This window comes from Cololabis saira, chromosome 19 (assembly GCF_033807715.1).
Source record: "Cololabis saira isolate AMF1-May2022 chromosome 19, fColSai1.1, whole genome shotgun sequence".
Lineage (NCBI taxonomy): Eukaryota > Metazoa > Chordata > Actinopteri > Beloniformes > Belonidae > Cololabis > Cololabis saira.
The window spans coordinates 22,463,584-22,484,156 of NC_084605.1; the positions used below are offsets into that span (position 1 = coordinate 22,463,584).

Below are 20,573 nucleotides of genomic sequence, written 5' to 3' on the forward strand. Positions count from 1 at the left end.
GTGTGCTAAGCTTCCGCTGGCAGACACCCACCCTGACATTATCCCGTAGGATACTTTTAAATACAACCTGTAGCAAGTGGTCCAAGCCCAAACCCTGATGCCCGCCGAGGGACCTGGGAGGCAGAGAAAAGCAGCCAGTTGCAGTAGGTGAAGAGGAATGAGTAGTAGGCAAGGGGGTGTGTGATTAGCTAGGTTTGATTTGGGGAACAGGACGCCCCTGCCAGGCATAGACACTCGGAACGTTTATCATTAAATAACAAGGCAGCTCTAATGACGAATTCAGCAAGGAACTGCAAGCACTGTGCCAATCAGCCTGCAGTCTTTGGGGAGGGTGTATCGTGTGAATGGCCGAAACACGGAACCATGAAGTCATAAAATGCTGCTACTTTGCAAGAGTTCTGGGATGCAGAGGCATTGACAGTCTGGAACAACATTTAGCAGAGATAGTAGCATTGAGTTGAGAAACTGATAATTTTGTTGAGTCTCCATTTAGGTCTTGGGAGAAATCGTACATGTTTGATCTTTTATCATTACCGTTTTTGAGGGAATTTTTGATGGACACAGAAATGACCCGTCTCTTTCGACCCATTGTGCTGTTTTTGTACTGTTCAATCACACAACCACTCGTACATGTTTGATCCTTTCATCATTTCCAAAAAGAAGCTGCTGGTCTTGAGTGATGTCCGTGTACTTTCTTGCAAATGTGTTTTTCTATCTCCTTTCTTTCTATCAGCACGTATGAATTTGTGCATGTGTGCAGCAGTCGATCCCAGCTCCTCCTCAATGTTGCATGCTCTTTAAAGCGATGGATGACATTATCACAGCAGTCTCCTACTTGTACTCCGTCCTTCTTTAATCTGCTCACCTGCTGACACACTCCTCTTTCTGTCGAGCCAAACCTAACACTGCTGCACCTCTTAATACGAGCACTCAAAAGTTTCTGTGTGATTTCGTTATTTATTTTACTTGTCCTTTACAAGTATTCTGTGGTAAAATCATGTCTGGGCCAAATCAATGTCATGCAGTGACTTCAGTCTTGCTTCAGCAAGAACAATAAGGTGACATTTAACACACCTTCCTTCAGACTGAAGTGCAAAATGCAAATTTCCTGATGAAATAAAACGAATCCCTGGAAGCAGTGAATATGAAGAAGAAAAATAATAAAAGGGTCGATTTCAGTTTTGAGCATTCTGAGAACCAAATCTCCATTTTCCAAGGTGGGTGAATATGCAGGGCTGTGAATATTAATATCATTATTAACTAATTCAAGTATGGATATTGTCATTGTGCTGGGACCAGGACTGATTCAGTTATTTTTGTTTAATTTGTCTTGTTTTGTTGTTAATCAAAATTTAGGTTAAGATTTTAAGATCTTTCCACTTTCAACTGCTCGTGTTGATTATAGCATGATGGAAACAGCAAGAGGGTCCTGACTGATCGGACCCGGGTTTCCCAATCCTGTTCTCGGGACCCCCCGACACTGGGTTCGGAATTTCATGTACAGTGTTTGCAGACATTTTCAAAATAGACAAACTCTTTCCTTAATTTTAAATGAGTAGCTTTCACATGTTTTACAAAAGCCTTTAGGTCCTTAAGCAATAATATTCTCCTTGTTCCGGATGGGAATTCAACTAAAAACATCCCCAGAAAAATGTTGAATGTCAGAGAAACTTGTTTTCAACTGCAGTTGATGGAAAAGCAGCACGTAAAAGTGGCACTACTTATTGAAAGGTTTGTTTATAATAAAGAAACATATTAGCATTAGCAAACTGATGAAAGGGACCTGATGGACTCCCCATGGCAGGATTACTGGCAACACTTTAAAACATGCCGAGTTGGATTGATGTAGTAGTGAGCTAAATGTAAAATAAATAAAATAAAAGTTTCACAAAATAAACACCATAATTCAGTAGAAGACTCATGTCTCCTCCCGAGGAAGACATTTCTCTGCCATGAAGAAGACAACTCAAATTGCAAGTGAATAATGAATTTGAATCCTTTGGGGAGGAAAAAAAATCATATTAGTGATCATCATCTCTTTAAGTAGCAGTGAGAAAGAGAGATTTATTTGGGAAAACAGAGGGATTAATTTGGGAAACAGCTGTTGAGAGGTTCTGCTACGGGAAAAGCTGCAAACCTGCACCGTGGGAGTGGGTCAGTTCGTCAACCTAGCTGAGTGTTACAGGCGGAGGGAAGAGCATCATCAGAGGAAAGAGATTCTGCCTCCAACTCAGGAGCAGGATAGCGTTGGGGGAGAGAGCTGGACGTCATTTTAATGTGCAACTCTGTATCAGTTGAGATTTGCAGACAGTCCTGCTGCTGGATCAAGAACTAAGAATGAAGAAGTGGCCAGATGTTCCTCAATATCCCTTTTAGCATAAATGACACTGAATGCTGACTTGTCTTGATTTCAAGGTATTTAAAAAGGTCTGTCTGAACTGATCTCGGTTTCTCCTGCCTGCTGTGTTGCAAAAGTTTGAAACAGATTTTATGTCTGAAAGCAGTATGAGTGACCAATTTAGTTACGGCCGCCTCAGAATGAATGTAATGTGGGCTCGTCAGCATCGTAACTTGAGGATGAGGTGAGCGGCGCTAAAATATGTGACCAAGGTGAGGGGGACATGTTCCAACCAGTTCCACACATCTGCCCATTATGGGTGAACTGCCAGTATGGCACAGTAGAGACCAACAAAAAATAATTTCATACTTTATAAACAGTCAAGGGTTGAAAATGATGCCTACATGTTACGAGGTTGCACTTATCCAAATGACCGAATGTTGGGGAAAAGCACAAGAACTGGGTCCAATCCTTCTGGTATTTAGAAAGGATGACCATCCGTTTATTCACTTCCAGCTCTGTCCCCGCTGTGCCACAAAGCATTCAGAGGCTCTTTGAAGATCTGTTTGTGTTATTATCCAGCTGCATTATTTGTTTGCTCAAGAGGACGCTAATGCCTTCGATTTGATGGCTTCCTTTCCATTGGGAGATATACTGTAGGTGTCAAAACTGAATGCACTTATCACACCTCAGTTAAAAGCTCTCACCAAAAGAAGTTTTTCTTTTTTTTTTTTCTCTCCCCACTTACAAATAAGATCAAAGGAATTACTGTTCACCATCAGTGTCAAAGCTGCACTGCGTTCCCCATGTAAAACAGATCTCTTTCATCAGCTTGAAACACTGAATAGAGTTATTACAGAGCAGGGTTTGTTAAATTACATGATTACATGGTGAAGAATCGCATCAAAGAAGTGCATCTGGGGATACTGCAAATGAGGGATGCAAAATAACACATGACACCAGCAACAGGACGTATTCACTAGTATTTATGAACACATCTCTTTCAGAAAGAAGGCAAATATTATGATAAATGTGACACATTATTAACAAAAAGAAATATAACATGTCATGAAGAATTTAACTTTTGTTCAAGCATGAAAAAAATGTGACTCAAAATGTAGGACATTAACATCTGTCTATAGCTGAAAGGCTTTTACCCCAAGAGAGCTCTCTTTTTCTTAAAACTCCTTAATCCAAAACATCCCTTATTTACAGGATATCTTAGTCAATTAAAACAGCGTCAAAGGGAACAGCAGCAAGAAATGCTCTGCTTATTAAAAGATAATCACCACACTATCATTCAAGAAGCAGAGCGGGAACATTTAGGGACAGAGAAAAAAGAAAAAGATCAGATTTGTAAATCCTAATGAATGAAGCAGCTTTACTCTACAGTGACAACAGATCTGATAATTCATGTACTAGCTTGCTTCCCAAGAACAGTGACAGCTGTCCTGGTTCTTTTTCTCTTAGACACAAAGAATCAGTCTGGTTCCTCTGGGTTTAACTTTGAATTCAGGAGACGATGTACCGACGGATGCCAAAGATTTTGCTTCTGGATGCAATTGGATAGACATACAACCAACTATAGATGCAAAGCATGTGATGCAACCAGAGAGACAACAGGCTAGTACAGGGGTCGGCAACCCGCGGCTCTAGAGCCGCATGCGGCTCTTTAGCGCCGCCCTAGTGGCTCCTGGAGCTTTTAAAAAAATGTTTGACCTTTTTTTTTCCTTTTTTTCTCTTTTTTCTCTTTTTTCCTTTTTTCTCTTTTTTTCTTCTTTTTTCTTCTTTTTTTTTAAATTTTTTTCTTCCTTTTTCCTTTCCTTTTTAATCTCAACATTTCGACTTTTTTCTCGAAATTTCGACTTTTTTCTCGAAATTTCGACTTTTTTCTTGAAATTTTGACTTTTTTTTTTCGATGTTTTCGACTTTTTTCCCGAAATTTTGACTTTTTTCCCGAAATTTTGACTTTTTTCTCAAGATTGTACTGCAACATTAATCTTGACATTTCCACTTTTTTTCCCAAAATTTCGACTTTTTTCTCGAAATTTCGACTTTTTTCTCGACATTTCAACTTTTTTCTCGAAATTTTGACTTTTTTTTCTTCGATGTTTCGACTTTTTTCCCGAAATTTTGACTTTTTTCCCGAAATTTTGACTTTTTTCTCAAGATTGTACTTCAACATTAATCTTGACATTTCCACTTTTTTTCCCAAAATTTCGACTTTTTTCTCAACATTTCGACTTTTTTCTCGACATTTTGACTTTTTTCTCGAGATTTTGACTTTTTTCTCAACATTTCAACTTTTTTCTCAACCTTTTGGCCATTTGCCTTCATTCTAAGGCTTATACATACAAGATTTTTTGCGGCTCCAGACATATTTGTTTTTTGTGTTTTTGGTCCAATACGTCTCTTTCAATATTTTGGGTTGCCGACCCCTGGGCTAGTATCAACAAAGGCATCCAAAATGCCGTGCAGCGGCGTAGAGACCACGGTGAATAAATATCGTTGTTTGATCAAAGGTGACATTGGCGGTTCTCCAGCCATCTTGGTTGTTTTGAAGACTGACTCTTGAACGGGCCTGGTTCACGGTAACGATCATAGAAACTGCCGACAACGGCCTCTTCATCACCTACACCAAAAACAAGGCGTCATGGGTTCCCCAGCAGGGACCACTGAAGCCAGTCTCTGCATTGAGCAGCTGGAAAGCAGAGAACTAAACTCCTCCAAGGACACAAATCAGAGTCACTGCTTCGGATATGTATGTGTCACGTTGGTTAAAAGTCCTAACCTAAAAAAACAAGCCTTCAGCTGAATGCATCAATTCGATTGACAGCAACAGAAGATCCACTGAGAGGATGGGAAGGAAATCACATTCACTCTTTTTGGACCACATTTCGATCAAGACTGAATGTATAGCAGATACCTAAGCACACAGACCAAATGAAGACAAGCTGTCCGTCGTCAGAAGTCTTCACAATTGGCCTGGGAATTTCCCCACCAAGATGGAAAAAAAAAAGAAACCCCGCAAGGAACAGAACTACATCAGGAAAGCACTTCAAAGCTGCAGATATCCCAACTGGGCCTACGTCAAGGAAGCTAAGAAATCTGAAATCCAAGAAAATGTACAGCTTCAAATAGTGAGGAAAAAAGATGTAATTCCACATGCAGCAAGAGGGAGTAAGAAACTTGGAAGGATCTTCTCCGAGATCAACATCCCGGTGAACTTCAACACAAACAACCGTCACTTCAAACTCAGTCGAGACTCACGTCAGTTGCTTTCAAGCACACAGGAGTTTCTGCAGTTGTCGCCAAGAGCCAAGAGTGTGACAGTTACAGCCGAGATCTGAGGACCTTGTGGCGATCGATGACGGCTCCAACGCGAAATAGCCCAATGAAAAATTGCATACAGCTACAGAAACGGGCTAATCTCCACTTGAAAATGAACAAAATCCTTCATGAAATCCCTCATTTATTGATTAAATGAAAGATATTTCCACCAATAACCTCAATGATTAGAGCTGGGATTGTCAAGTTGTCATTTTATGTCATAATGTTTTTGAAAAATTGAATAAAAAAAACCCCACAGAGGTCCTGGATTGAACTGGTGACCAGCTCTAAGAAGAACTGGGCATAGATTAATGGATGGATAGATACAAAAGAAAAAGGCCCCACTTTGATTTAATCAAGATTTTACAAAAGAATGCAGAAGACTCACTTTAAAAGCATTTAGGAGAGTAGCACACATAATCACATAAGTATGCTGCATTAGGGCCCATATGAAGAGTGGGGTCTCTGCAGTCACGCTGTGAAAGGTGCGATTGCCATTGACATTGAAAAACAGTAAGACGTACAACCATTTCACCCTAAAATCAGCAGCCTGCTGGTAAGCTGTTGGCATGTAAGAAGAATGGCAGGGAAAAAATAAAAAAACAAGAGGATGAACACCAGCTGTGATGCCGAAATGTGAAGATTTGATGGAAAGAAATTAAAGAACAAAATCCATCAGAAGCAAGTTGCTTGATGATTTAACTCAGGTCACGTATAAAAACAGACAACACCATCATGTTTGTCAACTTCTAAACAGAAGTAAAGTAAATTTTCCTTTTCAAAACTTAAAAGTAACTGACACAAACTGGAACTTGCTTGGCACGATGTCGCTTGATGAAAATCAAGACAGAAAAGATATAGTCTTTCAAGTGTTTTTGTTCACCTCAGGTTGCACTTGTGGAACTTTGTGAACTGGTGAGATCTTGATGATTTACTTTAATTCTGATCTTGGTACCTAAAACCTTAGAATTTTCTTTTAATCACGTCAAGTTTATTTCTAAATCACATTCAAAACAACCTCAGTTGACCAATTGATGTAAAGGCTAAAACAAGTTAAAAACGATCAAATCAATAATACAATAATCAAATATATCTAATAACTCTAATAAATAATAATTATTTTTTGCAACTTGATACTGTGTATTGTATTATATTCAGTGTGAAGATGAATTTTTTCTCTCCCCCCCCCCCCCCCTCCTATCCCAGTGTTTACCCTTTGGAAAACAGGCGCACAATACCATCGTGCCGCCGCTGGTGTATCCGAAGTCAAAAACAGTTTTCTGAACTGACCTAATAAACTGAATCTGAATCTGAATCTAACACTAAATAAAAGCATAAAACAGATCAAATAACGTCTAATAGAATGATAAAAACAAGATGAATTGATAAAACCTAAACAAAATAATATGATTAGTAGACACAAGAAATGAAAAAGTTATGGTCCTGGAGTTGGAGGAAAAGCAACTGCATGTCTTCAATGACAAACTGATCAGTGGTCCGGGTGGATCCGGTTTTAGAGGGTAAACATTTCCACAGTTTGGGAGGAGCAGCAGAAACATCTGTCACCTCTGCTTTTTAGTTTGGATCTTAGAGCAGCTGATTGGTTGATCTCAGAGCTCTGACAGGACTAGAAAGAGATTGGGTAAATACGGTTGCGCCATACTGTTCAGAATTAAACGATACAATCTTAAACTGGACCGTGAACTGGACAGGAAGCCAGTGAAGGGAGGCCAGTGACGTGCTCACGCTGTTTCTTCTCCGTCTGAGTAATTTTATTGTCTAATTGACGAACACTCTTTGGATCACAAGTGCAAAAGACTTATTTTGGTCCCCCTATGTATAGTTATTAACTGTAATCCTTTTGCTGTAAATCATCTGCCTTTGTTTCTTTCCTGCATTCCTGTCTCCACAATGTCTAATAAAATAGTTTATTTAACACCTTTTGTGATTGTCTTAAATAACCTTAAAGACACTACTGCTGTAAGTACATGTTTAATTTAATTTGGCACTGTGTGGGCCTTTTTAAAGCAGGGGTTTTAAAACAAGCATCGAGAAAATTAGTTTTGCTCTTTCCAAAATGACACTTCGTTTTAAAAAAACGGAGTAAAGTGCTGTAGTGAAAGACATAACGGTTGCTTAGGAGCGCCTTATAATTTTTGGCACAAGTGGGATCCCACACATGAGGCTTTGTACCAGGGCAATGGGTTTAAAAGATGTGGAAAATTAAAATGTGATTATCTGCATTGCCAATTTACAAGTGCTAACAAGGCTTGATGCTTGTCGCATATAATCGTCTTCCTGTGGCCTTTTTTGTAAAACATGAACTCTGTTATGTTTATTTTCTAATGTTTGGTTTGAGGCTGACAGAAATGAAAAACAAACATAAAACAACTTTCAAAAGAACCAAATACTGAACATGGTTCTTACAGAGGAGCCGTCGTTGATGGTTGATCCATCTAATTAGCTTGTTACAGCTGACAGAACACGCAGAACTCTAAGTTCAATAACTCAAGGACAGTTCCGGGGGAAACCTGTCTACTTGTTCAGATTTTGTATCATAAATATTCAAACGGCTTTGAATTCAAGAACAGAAGCTGCATAAACATTCTGTGAACATCCCGGGCAACAGTCCAGGCAACGTGGACCGATAATGAGCTGGAATCAGCTCTAACAGATCCAGGAATCCTCTGAGGGTGGACTCTGCTGCACACCTTTAATAGCTTCTTTTTTAACATATACTTAAATCATTTGGACCAATTACTGTACGGTTATGCCTTGAATAGATAGTTTTCCTTTTATCTATTTATGTTTTATTACAAAAAACATAGTACTTTATTCAGTACAGTTTTAAGAACAATGAAAAGCTTCCTATTTTCCAGAAATGCACCTGCTTTTAACACTTGGACATTAAAATGTAGAATAAGTGCAGACCAGCTATTCCCAAACGTTTTGGACCATTTTCATACTAAACTGAGGCAAACGATACACAACATTTTACCACAAATACTAGCTTACTCCAAGGACGTGAGCTAGTAACAAGGTCCGAGCTGATGTTTTCATTTTTTTATTTATTTATTTTCTACAAATTCCTGATGGGGCACTAATGGTGTCGGTCATATGGAACTTGGATACAGGATACACAGGATAATCTTGGTTTCATTTTTGACAGTGGTTTAAACTGAACAGATAAGACAAACCGAGCTTAGATCCTTCAGTTATAAACCTTTATCGTGTGCCATGTGGCTCACTCACCTGGGATGTTGTGGATGGTGATGGCAAGGATGAGGAGAAGAATTCGTCGCCAGCTGCTAGCCATCTGTCCAACTCCTTCCTGATGTCTAGTTCCTGTTTCCTGTCCATCTGAGTGGCTCGACTGAGGTCCTTTCCTTCTCTGGTGGACATCTCCATTCTCAATTTTATCTGCAAGCAAAAAGAATATTGTCAACTAAGTAATATCTCCAACATACACCTTAATAATGACTTGAACTGGGAGCTACAACAACAACACAGGTATTTTTTAAGCACCTAAAACACTTCATATTAAATACATTTGAAGCCCTTTGTGACTCCGCGACCCGGCACATAAGGTGATGGCTACAATATGTAGCTTCCATCTGTGGACAGGCTTAACTGTGGAGCTGTGACAGGGTTTTCTTGCAATCGAATGCTCTGCTCTGAGTGAAACTTTCCCAAATAAAGGTTAGGAAAACCCCAAAGGGCTTCATTACATTTCAAATTGAAATCATCAGTCTACTCCCAACAGGGTTGCTTGTCAGATGGTAGAAGAATGCCTGGAAGCTTGTGCAGTGGAAGCTGCCACCAACAATGTTTAAAAGACTACAAAATTAAAAAAAACAGATTAGCAAGTGCATGTCACGCAAGACTGGACAGTTGTGCGGGGAATAAATAGTTTGAACCTCTTAAAATGACTGGAGGACACCTCAATAGTATTTCTTTCTGATTAAAGTCTGCTTTTAAATTCTTATTAGATAGCTGAACATGACCAGATAGCTGAAATATGACATCCTGTTGGGGCTTATCCATCCATCCATCCATCCATCCATCCATCCATCCATCCATCCATCCATCCATCCATCCATCCATCCATCCATCCACTTCTTAGTTCACAGGGCATTCACGGGGCAACAGCTTAATGAGACCTCTGTCTCCCCAGACATTTCATTTAACTCTTCACGGGGGAATAACAAGAAATCCCAAAGCCAGCTGACACATGCAATCTCCTCCAGCAGGTCCTGGCTCTTCCCCAAAGGCCTCCGCCTGGTTGAACATGCCCAAAACACATTCCTATGAAGACACCCTAAACAGTGGCCCCAACTACCTCAAAAGCATTCTGCTGATGTTGGGAAGCAGCACCTCTACTTCAATTCCGTTGAATGGTGCAGTTTTGCACCTCTAAAGCAGAATCCCGCCACCCTGTGGAGAAATTCTTTTCACCTGCCTGTCGCTGTGATCTCATTCTTTCAGTCACTATCCACAGATTATGACCATAGGTGAGGGTAGGAGCGTAGATCAACATAGATCAATGTACTGTAGAAGGCATTCCATTTTGTCTCAGTTCTCTAGTTACCACAACAGATCTGCAGATTGCATAGTACTGCAGACCACATTAACCTGTCAATCTCCCTCTCCATCCTTCCCAAAGTTGTGAACAACACCCTAAAATACTCCCCAACTGGGGGCAGATATTCAAACCATAGTTTAGAAGATGTCTGAATGCCCAACACTTTTCATTTAAGCCATTCGAGGGAAGATTGAAGAGACAGGGACATGAGGGGACGTGTCCTATTAAAGCAACTAATGTAAACACCACAATTGGAATATTGTCCTATGTAAATTAAAGGAGCATGAGGCTCCTTTTAAGAAATGAGACTCTCTAGCGCCACCCTTCGCCACGACGGCCGTCGGGGGTACTGCAGCCAACAGCGAACCCGGCACGGGAGACGCGCATGCAGCGTCATGTGACGTCACATCCGCAGGACAGCGCGGGAAATTCTGGCCTGGAATTGCAGCACATTTTGCAGCACACAGCCTGTTCAAGGCAATGGAGAGATACGCTAGAGGGCTCATTCTTTTTGGTTAGGAACGCTTCATCTGACATTATTACTAGAAAACTTAAAACGTATATGAATTTTTTTCATAAATCCTACCTCAATCCTGCCTCATGCTCCTTTAAGGTCAATAATTAGATTATTGGTGTCCATGTAAAAACAGTCAGTGACATTTCTTCATGATGTTTTGATTTAAATGTTGTAGAGGTGCAGTGTTTTGAAATATCATTCAAGGCTTTGAATGACTCGATACAGAGGAAAGCATGAAGTCAAGTTAGGTGGGAGGAGCTTCTTAGCTCGGCACTTTTTTATGAGTTTGCATTATATGAAGTTTAAATCTGAAGGTTGGGATGTTCTTTAATTGATTAAATTACAATTAATTAGATTAATATTGATTGGACAGTACTCACCTTGCTTTCTAGGTCTTGAGATAACATTTGGTGGAAACTGGCGCTAATAAAGTACACTGATTTGAACTGAACAAAGATGGGGAAGCTGGGTACAGTAATTCTTCTCTGATTTCACCAATTTGAGCTGTTCACTGAATGACAGAGTGAGGCGACCCCCGAACAATGTGACGATTGCGTGATGCCAGAGCTTTTGTTTTGACCGTCACCTGAGACCTACATGCTATCAAGCACAGAAAAATTATAATTTTTTCCCCCGTCACATATCCTCTTTAAAATCTGCACAAACCAAACAGGCAAACAGATATAATATACCAAGCAACATTAGTATTCATATTCAGTCGTAACAGCTCTCATTCAACCGTTTCTTTATTCATGCTCCACTTTCTTTAGTTTTTAAAAGAGCGACTGAACACCTCTCACAATGATCTATTTAACGCTGCAGTTGGCCAGGTGAGCAGAGGTGTGAAAGTAAGAAGAGTTTCAACTTCAGGCCATAAATATTCAGCTTCTCTTTCACTCACTTTCATGTCTTTCATCATTCCAGCCTTTCACTGCACAACAGCAAGAACCCCAGTCACAGCCTTGCACGGCATCAATCAGCGTGGCTAATGTCTCACCGTGGAAAAAGCTATGACTGCAAGGTTGTGGCCATTCAGGAAATATTTTCACAATTTTGCTCTCAACCATTTCCTGAAGACTTAATGAGCACTTTAGCTTGAGTGGAGAATCAAAAGTCAACGGTCACAGTAGTTTACAATAGTCACGGGTTACTTTGAAGGGTTGTTTTAGATTGAGGCTCAGTATTCACGAGAATACTTCAGATGGATGCATTCACAAAAAAGCATACTTTCAAGAGAAATTTTGATTGTGTAAGAACTTAGGTCTTAAAGGATGCATCCCATAAAGGAAACTTAACTACAATAACAAGACTCATGAAATACTTTAGAATGCTAATCAGAACTTGTATTAGTTTGAATATCATACTGAACATGCAAGAGAAGTCTTGAATAAAGTATAAAACAAAAATATACTTGTCTTTAATTACCTAACTGTCTGATACACATCAAAAGTTTTCCATGAAGCTTAACTTAAATGAGTTAAAAAGTTAAATACAGCTTATCTCTGATGCTTCTGCTAGTGCCAAGTCTTGCCAAATTTACTGAAAACTGAAAAGCTATGAATTTTATTTAAAAAAGAAAAAGGAAAAAAAGAAAGAAAATTCAATATATAATTAAAGCTGCAAGCAGCGATGAACGGGCCCTCGGGCTTGAGGCACAAAGTTTTCTAAGGGGCGCTGTTGAGCAATTTTGCCACACCCATTAATGCAAACCATTAAATATCAAATTTTTCACCAGGCCTGGCTTGGTGAAAAATTTGGTGACTTTTGGGGCACGTTTAGGGGGGCAAAAAGGCACTCCTTTCGTCGGAAAAATAAAGAAAGAAGAAAAAATTCCTACAGATACAATAGGGAAGTGCTCGGGCCCTAATAAAATGTTTATCTAATACACAATTAGATGGCAGAATGCTGAGCGAGTCAGCTGCTGAACATGAGCGTCAAAGGCTAGAGAAGTGTCCAGATGACTCATGGTTCTGTAAACTTAAATTTGTTATTCAACTAACCACGCTTTGATCCCTAGGATAGAGTGGTCAGGATAAAAACTAACAGCTTCTGTTTTTCTTTAGCTTAACTGTAAACAGTTTGCAGCTCTTAGCTTAGCAATTAACTTTCCAAGAAACAACATACACAAGGTAAACAAGCTAGGTCTATGAACAGATCCCTGAGGAACACCACAGCACAGAGGAAGCATGTTTGATGGACACAGAAAAGCTCGGTTCAGAAGTGAACCGGTCAAGGAAAGACACCCAGGATCTTGTGTACTCTGTCTAACAAAATCCTGTGATCAACAGTCTCAAAAGCTGAACTTAAATCCAAAAGAAAAAGCCCAGAAAAACTGGCCATGGAATCAGCTGCCATTAATACATCATTTGTAACTCTAAAAAGAACAGTGTAATGTAAATGAAGATTTCAAAAACCTGACTCAAATTTGTCAAAGATGGTTTGTTTTTCAAGAGAAGATAACAGTTGCTCTAGCAACAACTTAAAAAAAAAACTTTGATAAAATAGGTAGCTTGGATATTGTTCTGTAAATTTCAGAAATAGATGAATGCAGGTTAGATTTCTTTCTTTCTTATGCAAGCCTTGAAGATTTAATCTTATTTGACTGGGGAAAATAATTCCAGTTTTGCAGAAAAAGTAAAATCCCTAATACAGAGGATAAATGAAGGTCTAACTCTTTGTAGAAACATTTTTTTTAACTTCTCTGCAAAGTAACAAAGACATTTGTTACAATCACTTTCAGAAAGCACTGACAGACCAGTTGAAACCGGAGATGCAACTGAATTAACTATCAAAAAGGACTTTGCTGATTTTGCTTAGTACAGGATATAAGATTACAAAAGTATGCAGCCTTAATATCCTGTATGATATCATTTAAGAAAATTAAACTGTCCTTCAGTCTATGAACTTCAAATTTGGTAGATTTCCATAGATGTTCAGTTCTCCCACAGTCATTGCGACAACTGCAGATAATCTCATTGAGTTTAAAGTAAATAATTCACAGAAACCATCAACAGCATGCTGGTTAATGACGTGCCGACTGATATACTGTTTTAGGAAACTAAGAAACTTTGTCCAAGAATAGATGGGAACAAAACTGCAGTCATTAATGAAAAACATCATCCGCACTGGGCTCTTCAGTAACAAGCAAGTGTGAAAAGTATGACCTTTACATTGCTTTGGTCCAGTAATGTGTTGCACAAAATTAGAGACTCAAGAAGAACAAGAGGCAACATCAATGTGAACAATCAAATAAGAGAATAATGAAAACTGTGTTTTTCGAGCAATGCTGCAATGTTCAATTGGCAGGCAAATTGTCTGTGGAAAACCATTGCATGTCCTTCAGCACAGCCTCACAGCTGAGGCTTCTTGATGAAGGAACACAATTCAGTCAGATGAATGAGTTCTGAGTTCCATTATGAACATAAAATCCAAACTTTTCCCTATGAAAGGATCATTAAAAATAAATGATTTGGAAGTGATGAAGAATTGTGACAGCTTGGCCCCCCCTGCAGGGGAAGGTTGCCCCAGTCCTACCTCCTGCAGGGCTTTGAACTGGACTCAAGACCTTTTGAGGTAGCTCCAACTTCCTACCCAACTTCCTACCCCCCGGGCAGATCCCGACACCTGGAAGTTGGTTCAAACAGACTTGAATCAAGAAAGCACCCTATGGGGTGATTTGGAGGTCTGTGACAGTCATGCCAAATGTCTGATAATGACATTTGGCCCGATTCACATCCGACTGTAAATTACTTTTTGTCTCTCGCCTGATTCGTGTATTCCTTGTATAAGAATCTGGTTACAACGTCACTCGAGGTCAGCATTTCTACCAGACCCCTGGTCTGTGTAAACATGCTCACCGCCGGCTCAATAAAACCTCATTAAACCACAAAGCGGACTTCTGAACTGGTTTGATAAATTCCTCAACAGAAGCAATGGATTGAGCATTATTTAGATCCAACGTCCAACTGAACCATTGGTGGTCTGCTGGACTACTTCAGCAGGAAGATGATGGATGTGCTGGGTTGCACAAACAGCCTTAATCAGGCGGTAGCACACATATCAGGCTGGAGAATCAAACACAAATCTTTTATAGAGCATCAGAAATGTGGAAAAACCTCAACAGGCTGCAGAGGGCCTCCATACGGGTAAAAACAAAGAGTTTTCATAGTGTGATGCCCCCAGAGCCGTCGGATTTCCGTCCATCAAAACGCAGCGTTACCAAGGGTTTTTTTTGGTTACTGTAGTCCAAATGGACTCGAGAACATCAGCTCCTCCTTCTAGTTCTTCGCTGATCCCTGATCTTTATCATGATCATCCTTAACGCAAGAGGCAAGATCTCGCCTGGATCTCCAGATGGTTCAGTCTAGCACACCAAGTATTCAATGGGATGTTTATTTGCTACACTCATTCAGCCCCACACACAAGGACCACACTCATTTGTTCATGCACATGGGAGCTCATTCTGCTTTGCCCATTATTTGGCACATCATGCGCATCTTTGGGGTTGTGAGTACCTGTCTCATCTTCCATCTCTCCATTGTAATCTTCTGCCAAATGTCCTGAGCTCATAAAAGGGTATTCAGGCAAACCCTACTATTTACACAAATGACTTGCTGTGATCACAGTGTTCAAAAGCCACCATCCAGATAGTATGAAGGTGTATTAGCACAAATGACAGCAACCAATTGCAATGTGAAGGCACCATTAAGGCTGAATGAAATACACAGGCATTAGAGCATCACATCATGTTTTTCCTTACTATTGTCCAGACTTGTGAAAGCCAGAGATTACATTTGTTTTCATGCACTGCTGAGACACTGAATTATGTTATCTACAATTTACATATCAATACATACACACACATTTTTAACAGAAATAGAAAATAAAATGTAGAAAGGTGATTTAACTTTTTAAATGTAACTTTAGCTGGAGCCTGTTCTTTTTGCACTAATTAAAAAAACAAAAGAGTTTTCAAAAGGACCTGCAAGTTATTGTCCTTTAAAGAGCATTTAGGTGTCTGAACTAGAAAAATACTTATTGGCAGAGTGCAACCTGTTCATCTTCTCGTAACCTTTCCTCTCCTTCTACAACTTCCACACATCCCTCCACTTGTCTCTCCCATACATTCTCAAACACAAGCAATTGACCTCTATTACAGCGTCCTGCATGTCTCAGTTTACCCATGTAGGCGGCAGTAAACAGGAATTATCTAGCTTGTAAAGGTCAAATGATCTAAACTTTTGCTTGGGGAGCTTTTGTTACACACAGTTATGGGTGCTTTCAAAGGCCAAAAAGCTTGAATCCATAACTCTTCAATTGAACTTCCCAAACCATTACACCACAGCAAATGCTTGTTTGCACTTATCTGTGAGCCCTTTGCTGTGTCTGAAGGGGCTTTCACATAGAACGCGGTTTGCGCCGCGCACACCGCCGGGGTGGGCGCAGAGCAGGGCGCGCACATCGCGTACATATTTGTTGCAAGTTGCTTGACGACTGAAAAAGTTTTCCGGTCTGGCGCCGTTTTCCCACTCGTTTGGACGTACAGTAGCCTACAGCTCGGTTTACAAAATGTATCTGTCCCTGCTTTAAAGAAAAGCCCTGGCTTTAGTTCTTCTGAGGAGGAGGAGGAGACGAGCAACAGCAGCAAGGAGGGTCCATGAAATCCTCTTGAGAAGACAGGATTTGGGGGAATCCAGGCTCGTTGGGGAGCTACAGCTCCATGATGAGCTTCCAGGTACTTCAGGCTGAACAGGGAGCAGTTTGACAGCCTGTTGGGGAGAGTTGGAGCCTCAGCAGGATCACAACCAACTTCAGGCTTCATCACTGCAACTGAACGCGTGGCCTCCCTTCCTCTCCTTTATATAGCTGTCCCTCAAGTTTTTCCATTTTTCTATTTTTATTTTGTCCTCACACAGACTCACAGCGAAGATAATTCTTTCCTCCATGTTGATCGTCTCTGATCTACAACCTGCAAGTTTTTTTTCACCCTCCACCACCTTCTCTCCTATTGGACGCGCCGAGATGTCGTCACAGGGCCGCACGGTGAAATTAAAAAATGTTCAATTCCGCTGCACAAACCCGGCAGCATGCGCCCTCTTGCGCGCCGCCGAGCTTGGCGGCAGCACATACACAATGAATGGGAGAGCCGGCGGCGGCGGCTGCTTTGCGCGTTCTATGTGAAAGCCCCTTGACACACTGCTAACCACTGCAGTAGGGGAGCATTTTCCAACCCCCCTTTCTCTATATTCTTTTGTTTAGAGATTAGTTTTAGTGATTGCCATAGAACCAGCATTGTGTTGATTTGTGCACTAAAGAGATGATGTAAAATGTACAAACAACAACAAGAGCGTACAAACAATGTAGACTGTTTTTTACCCACCGAGTGCTGGGATACATTTTTTACAACCTTATGCAGGTTAAAAACAAAACAAAACAAACTAAGCTGATTCAGGACACCAAGAAGAGAACCGAATACATATTTCAGTATCTTACTTTGCCTCAGTCCTGTCGTCTCACCTCACAGACGAGGCTGAGCGCTGCTGTCCTGCACGGACAGCGTGGCTCTGCTGCAGGTCTCTACCTGTTAAACTGGAGTTGTTCTTTTCCCCAACACCTCTCAGCGTTGGGACCGATTCAAACTAAATCATTTATGTGATTTGCTGTTTTCCTGTTGTAGGCGGATGTTTTTAAGGGACTGGCATGAATACTGGCTTGATCTGAAATAAATGTACTTAACTGCTTTATAACCAATTGAAATGAACTGGAATACAGTTTCATTGACTTGACCTGCATCCAATTTGAATTGTATGGGACGTGTTTAACTTTCACTACACTTCTTTTCCTCACTGCTGATTCTTTTTAAGGATTGAGGAAGCTGCATCAGTAACAGCTCACTGATCTCTGTGGTCATAAGAAATGTATTCTCCATCCTGTAAAGCCTCCAAGGTGATGGGGAAGCCTCTTTGAAAGAAGAAATTAAATCTTTTTGATACATTTCTTTTGATAATGGGAATGGTACATAGGTGTCAGACATATTGTGTATCAAATATAATTATTTCATTTAGTGACTGCACACACTTTTTTTAAATATTTTTTATCTTAACTCCAGAAAAGAGAGACAGGGGTGAGGATAGGTCACTGAACGCTATTAGCTTCCGCCGGCCACGTAAGCACAGAGAATATTCACGTTTCAGTCAGTGCGTGAAAACACATGTGGAGTTGTGTATGGTTTCCTACAGTATTCTGGTCCATCACAGCATAAATACTGCTATATATCAGTTTGAGAGGTTAGTATGAGTGTTGGACTTGTCTTTGACCTCATGTTCATCGGTGGCTGGCAATCCTATTTAGCTCTACCTCTGACCGGTGTAAAGAGTCTTCAAAGATCCTTTTCCTGAGGCTTTCTTTATCATTTGGGTTGTTTGGAGTCTTTGCTATTATGAAGACAAGACTGGCAAATTTCCTTGACTGTTGCATCGTGTGATGTTACAATTGAGACCCAGCAGGAATCAGTTCTTAGTACCTCAGTACCTTCTAGAGTCTTTTCAAGCAAATAATTGCACTCTCATATTTTCCTCTTGATCTGAATCTACGCATTCCTTTTGCAATGAACGCTCCCATTGCCTTATCAGAAAAAACTGATGTACAGTTGGTTATGAGGGGTTGAATTGTTTATTTAATGTTGTTTTTGAATTCCTGCGACACTGAAAACAATTTATTTTCTCAGTCGGAGCCTGTTCATTCCGATATGGAAATTTTTTTGGTTTAATCTATTACAGCAGCGCATTTGTGTGACAACCTGTAAGTTGTGATAAATGGGGTTTCTTTCTTCCTCCTCTTTTTTGAGTCATCTCTTTCATTTCAGGGGGAGTTGGATAACACACACTGGGCAAATTATTTTCAAGAACAAATAAAAAAAGAAAAGTGTCTTTTTGCACAAGAGTGTAATTAATCGTTCACTGAATTCCTCTCCATATAAAAGGTAATTGCATTATTTAACAAATCATTAAACATCTAAACTAATTAGTTGCACTACTCATCAGTTGATGAAACTTTAAAGCTGTTTTTATAACTCAAAGAACCTCCAGAGTCACATGTAAGACATTTTTGTCAACAAGACGTGATTTAGCTGCCAACTAAGGTGACAGAGTTGTAAAGCCATCGTCTTATTCTGGAGAACCCATGGCTTCATCCCAAATCTCCATATGGAAGGACTGGAAAGTACAGAGCCAAACTCCTCGGGAACTACACAACGCCATTGCTTCAGATATAATCAGACATCGTCATGTCTGACGCGGCAGGAGAGTCTGAAAACTCGCAGACATCAACTCAACTTCGTCTGACAAAAACCTTTCCAAGTCAAGAACACCCAAATGGAAACAGAGCGCCGTTTTGTATGCCGTCCGGTGCGGCGAAGAGTGCACAAACCTTTAAACAGGAGAAACTTTGACAAAGTCAGAGTCAAAGACAGTTTACAATGAACTAGACGGTTCCCAGTCCTTTACGTGAGTAATAGCCTGATGGGAATGGGATAGATGCAACTCGCATTTAGATGTCCAGGGATCACACAGTGTTTACTCCTTCTATTGGTACGTCAACGTGATCTTTAATTTCTCTGGGGAGACACTTGGGTCAGCAGAAAGAATCTCCCACGCATACTAACCGCTTCCCAGTTGGTAGTTTATACTTATGTTAAATGTGTTTATTTGCTTTGAGGGCAGTTTTGTGAAGCCATCTGCCTTAGACTGCATGACATTACACACACAGAAACACACAAACAAACGCACAAATGGATGTATTTTCTCATCAGCCTCCTACACATAGTAGAGTAGCTAATCTTTCTGATTGGCAGGTGGATTGAAACACCGGTGAGCGGACTCCCAGTCGTCTCCCTGACCTTGGAGAGCTGTGACACATTCAGATACAGGTGTTAATTCACACTATACCAACATGACTGAGCCTTCAGTGTGGTTTGTTTCACTAGTTGGCTCGACGGGGATGTTTTAATGCGCCCAAGTCGTTGAAGGTGCAAATGACAAAACAGTGCAGGATTTTATGTGCATTAAACATATGGAACAATAAACTATGTAATTTAGCTCAATAGTAAACCCACAGCAATGAAAGTCCATACTCAATACTTTGATTCACGCACTTCTAAGCTATTAACCCTATTTTGCTTTGGCTTTTTACCAGGAAGACTTCACTGAAGCTCCCTACTTGATTTGAATTAAGACCACCGTTTTGTTCTGTCCACTGCAACTGGTTTCTGGTCAACTTAGAAGGGTCCGATGATGAAGCTTAGCTAAGCAGCAGGCAGCCTGGACTAACCATGTGTCTGCTAAATGGGAAAAGAGACCATATCACCCCAAGATTAGCCTCCTTACACTTGCTCCCTGTAACAGCCAGAATATAGTTTAAAGTCCTCCTCACCTCTAAAGTCCTGAATGGTCAGGCTCCATCCTACCTCAAAGAGCTCATAGTTCCCTACTATCCTGCTTGTGATTCCTACAGTCTCCAAAAGCAGAATGGGAGGCAGAGCCTTCAAATTTCAGGCCCCTAACCTCTGGAATAATCTTCTTCCAGTCTTGGTCGGAGAGGCGGACACACCCTCTGCCTTTAAGAGTAGGCGTAAAACCTTCCTTTATGAAAAATCCTATGCTTAGAGTCAGCTAGCCTGATGTTACTGTGTTTTTTGGATGTTTTGCTGTTCTTCTGTTTCTCTGATGCTGATGGTTTCTGATGCTTGTGTTTTATTTTATGATGTGTGATATCTGATCTCTTTTATCTCTGTTTTTCGTGTTGTGAAG

The 20,573-nt window shown here is 40.4% G+C and overlaps 1 protein-coding gene across 3 annotated transcripts in view; it reads right to left on the minus strand.

Annotated features, from left to right (window-relative positions):
• LOC133419214 (zinc transporter ZIP11-like) overlaps positions 1-20,573 on the minus strand; it is a 191,287-nt gene that overhangs the window by 16,170 nt on the left and 154,544 nt on the right. For all 3 annotated transcript variants that reach the window (XM_061708254.1, XM_061708252.1, XM_061708253.1), the window contains exon 6: positions 8,921-9,088. In XM_061708254.1, coding sequence (XP_061564238.1) covers positions 8,921-9,088 — 168 coding nt within the window. The remainder of the gene's footprint in view (positions 1-8,920; positions 9,089-20,573) is intronic.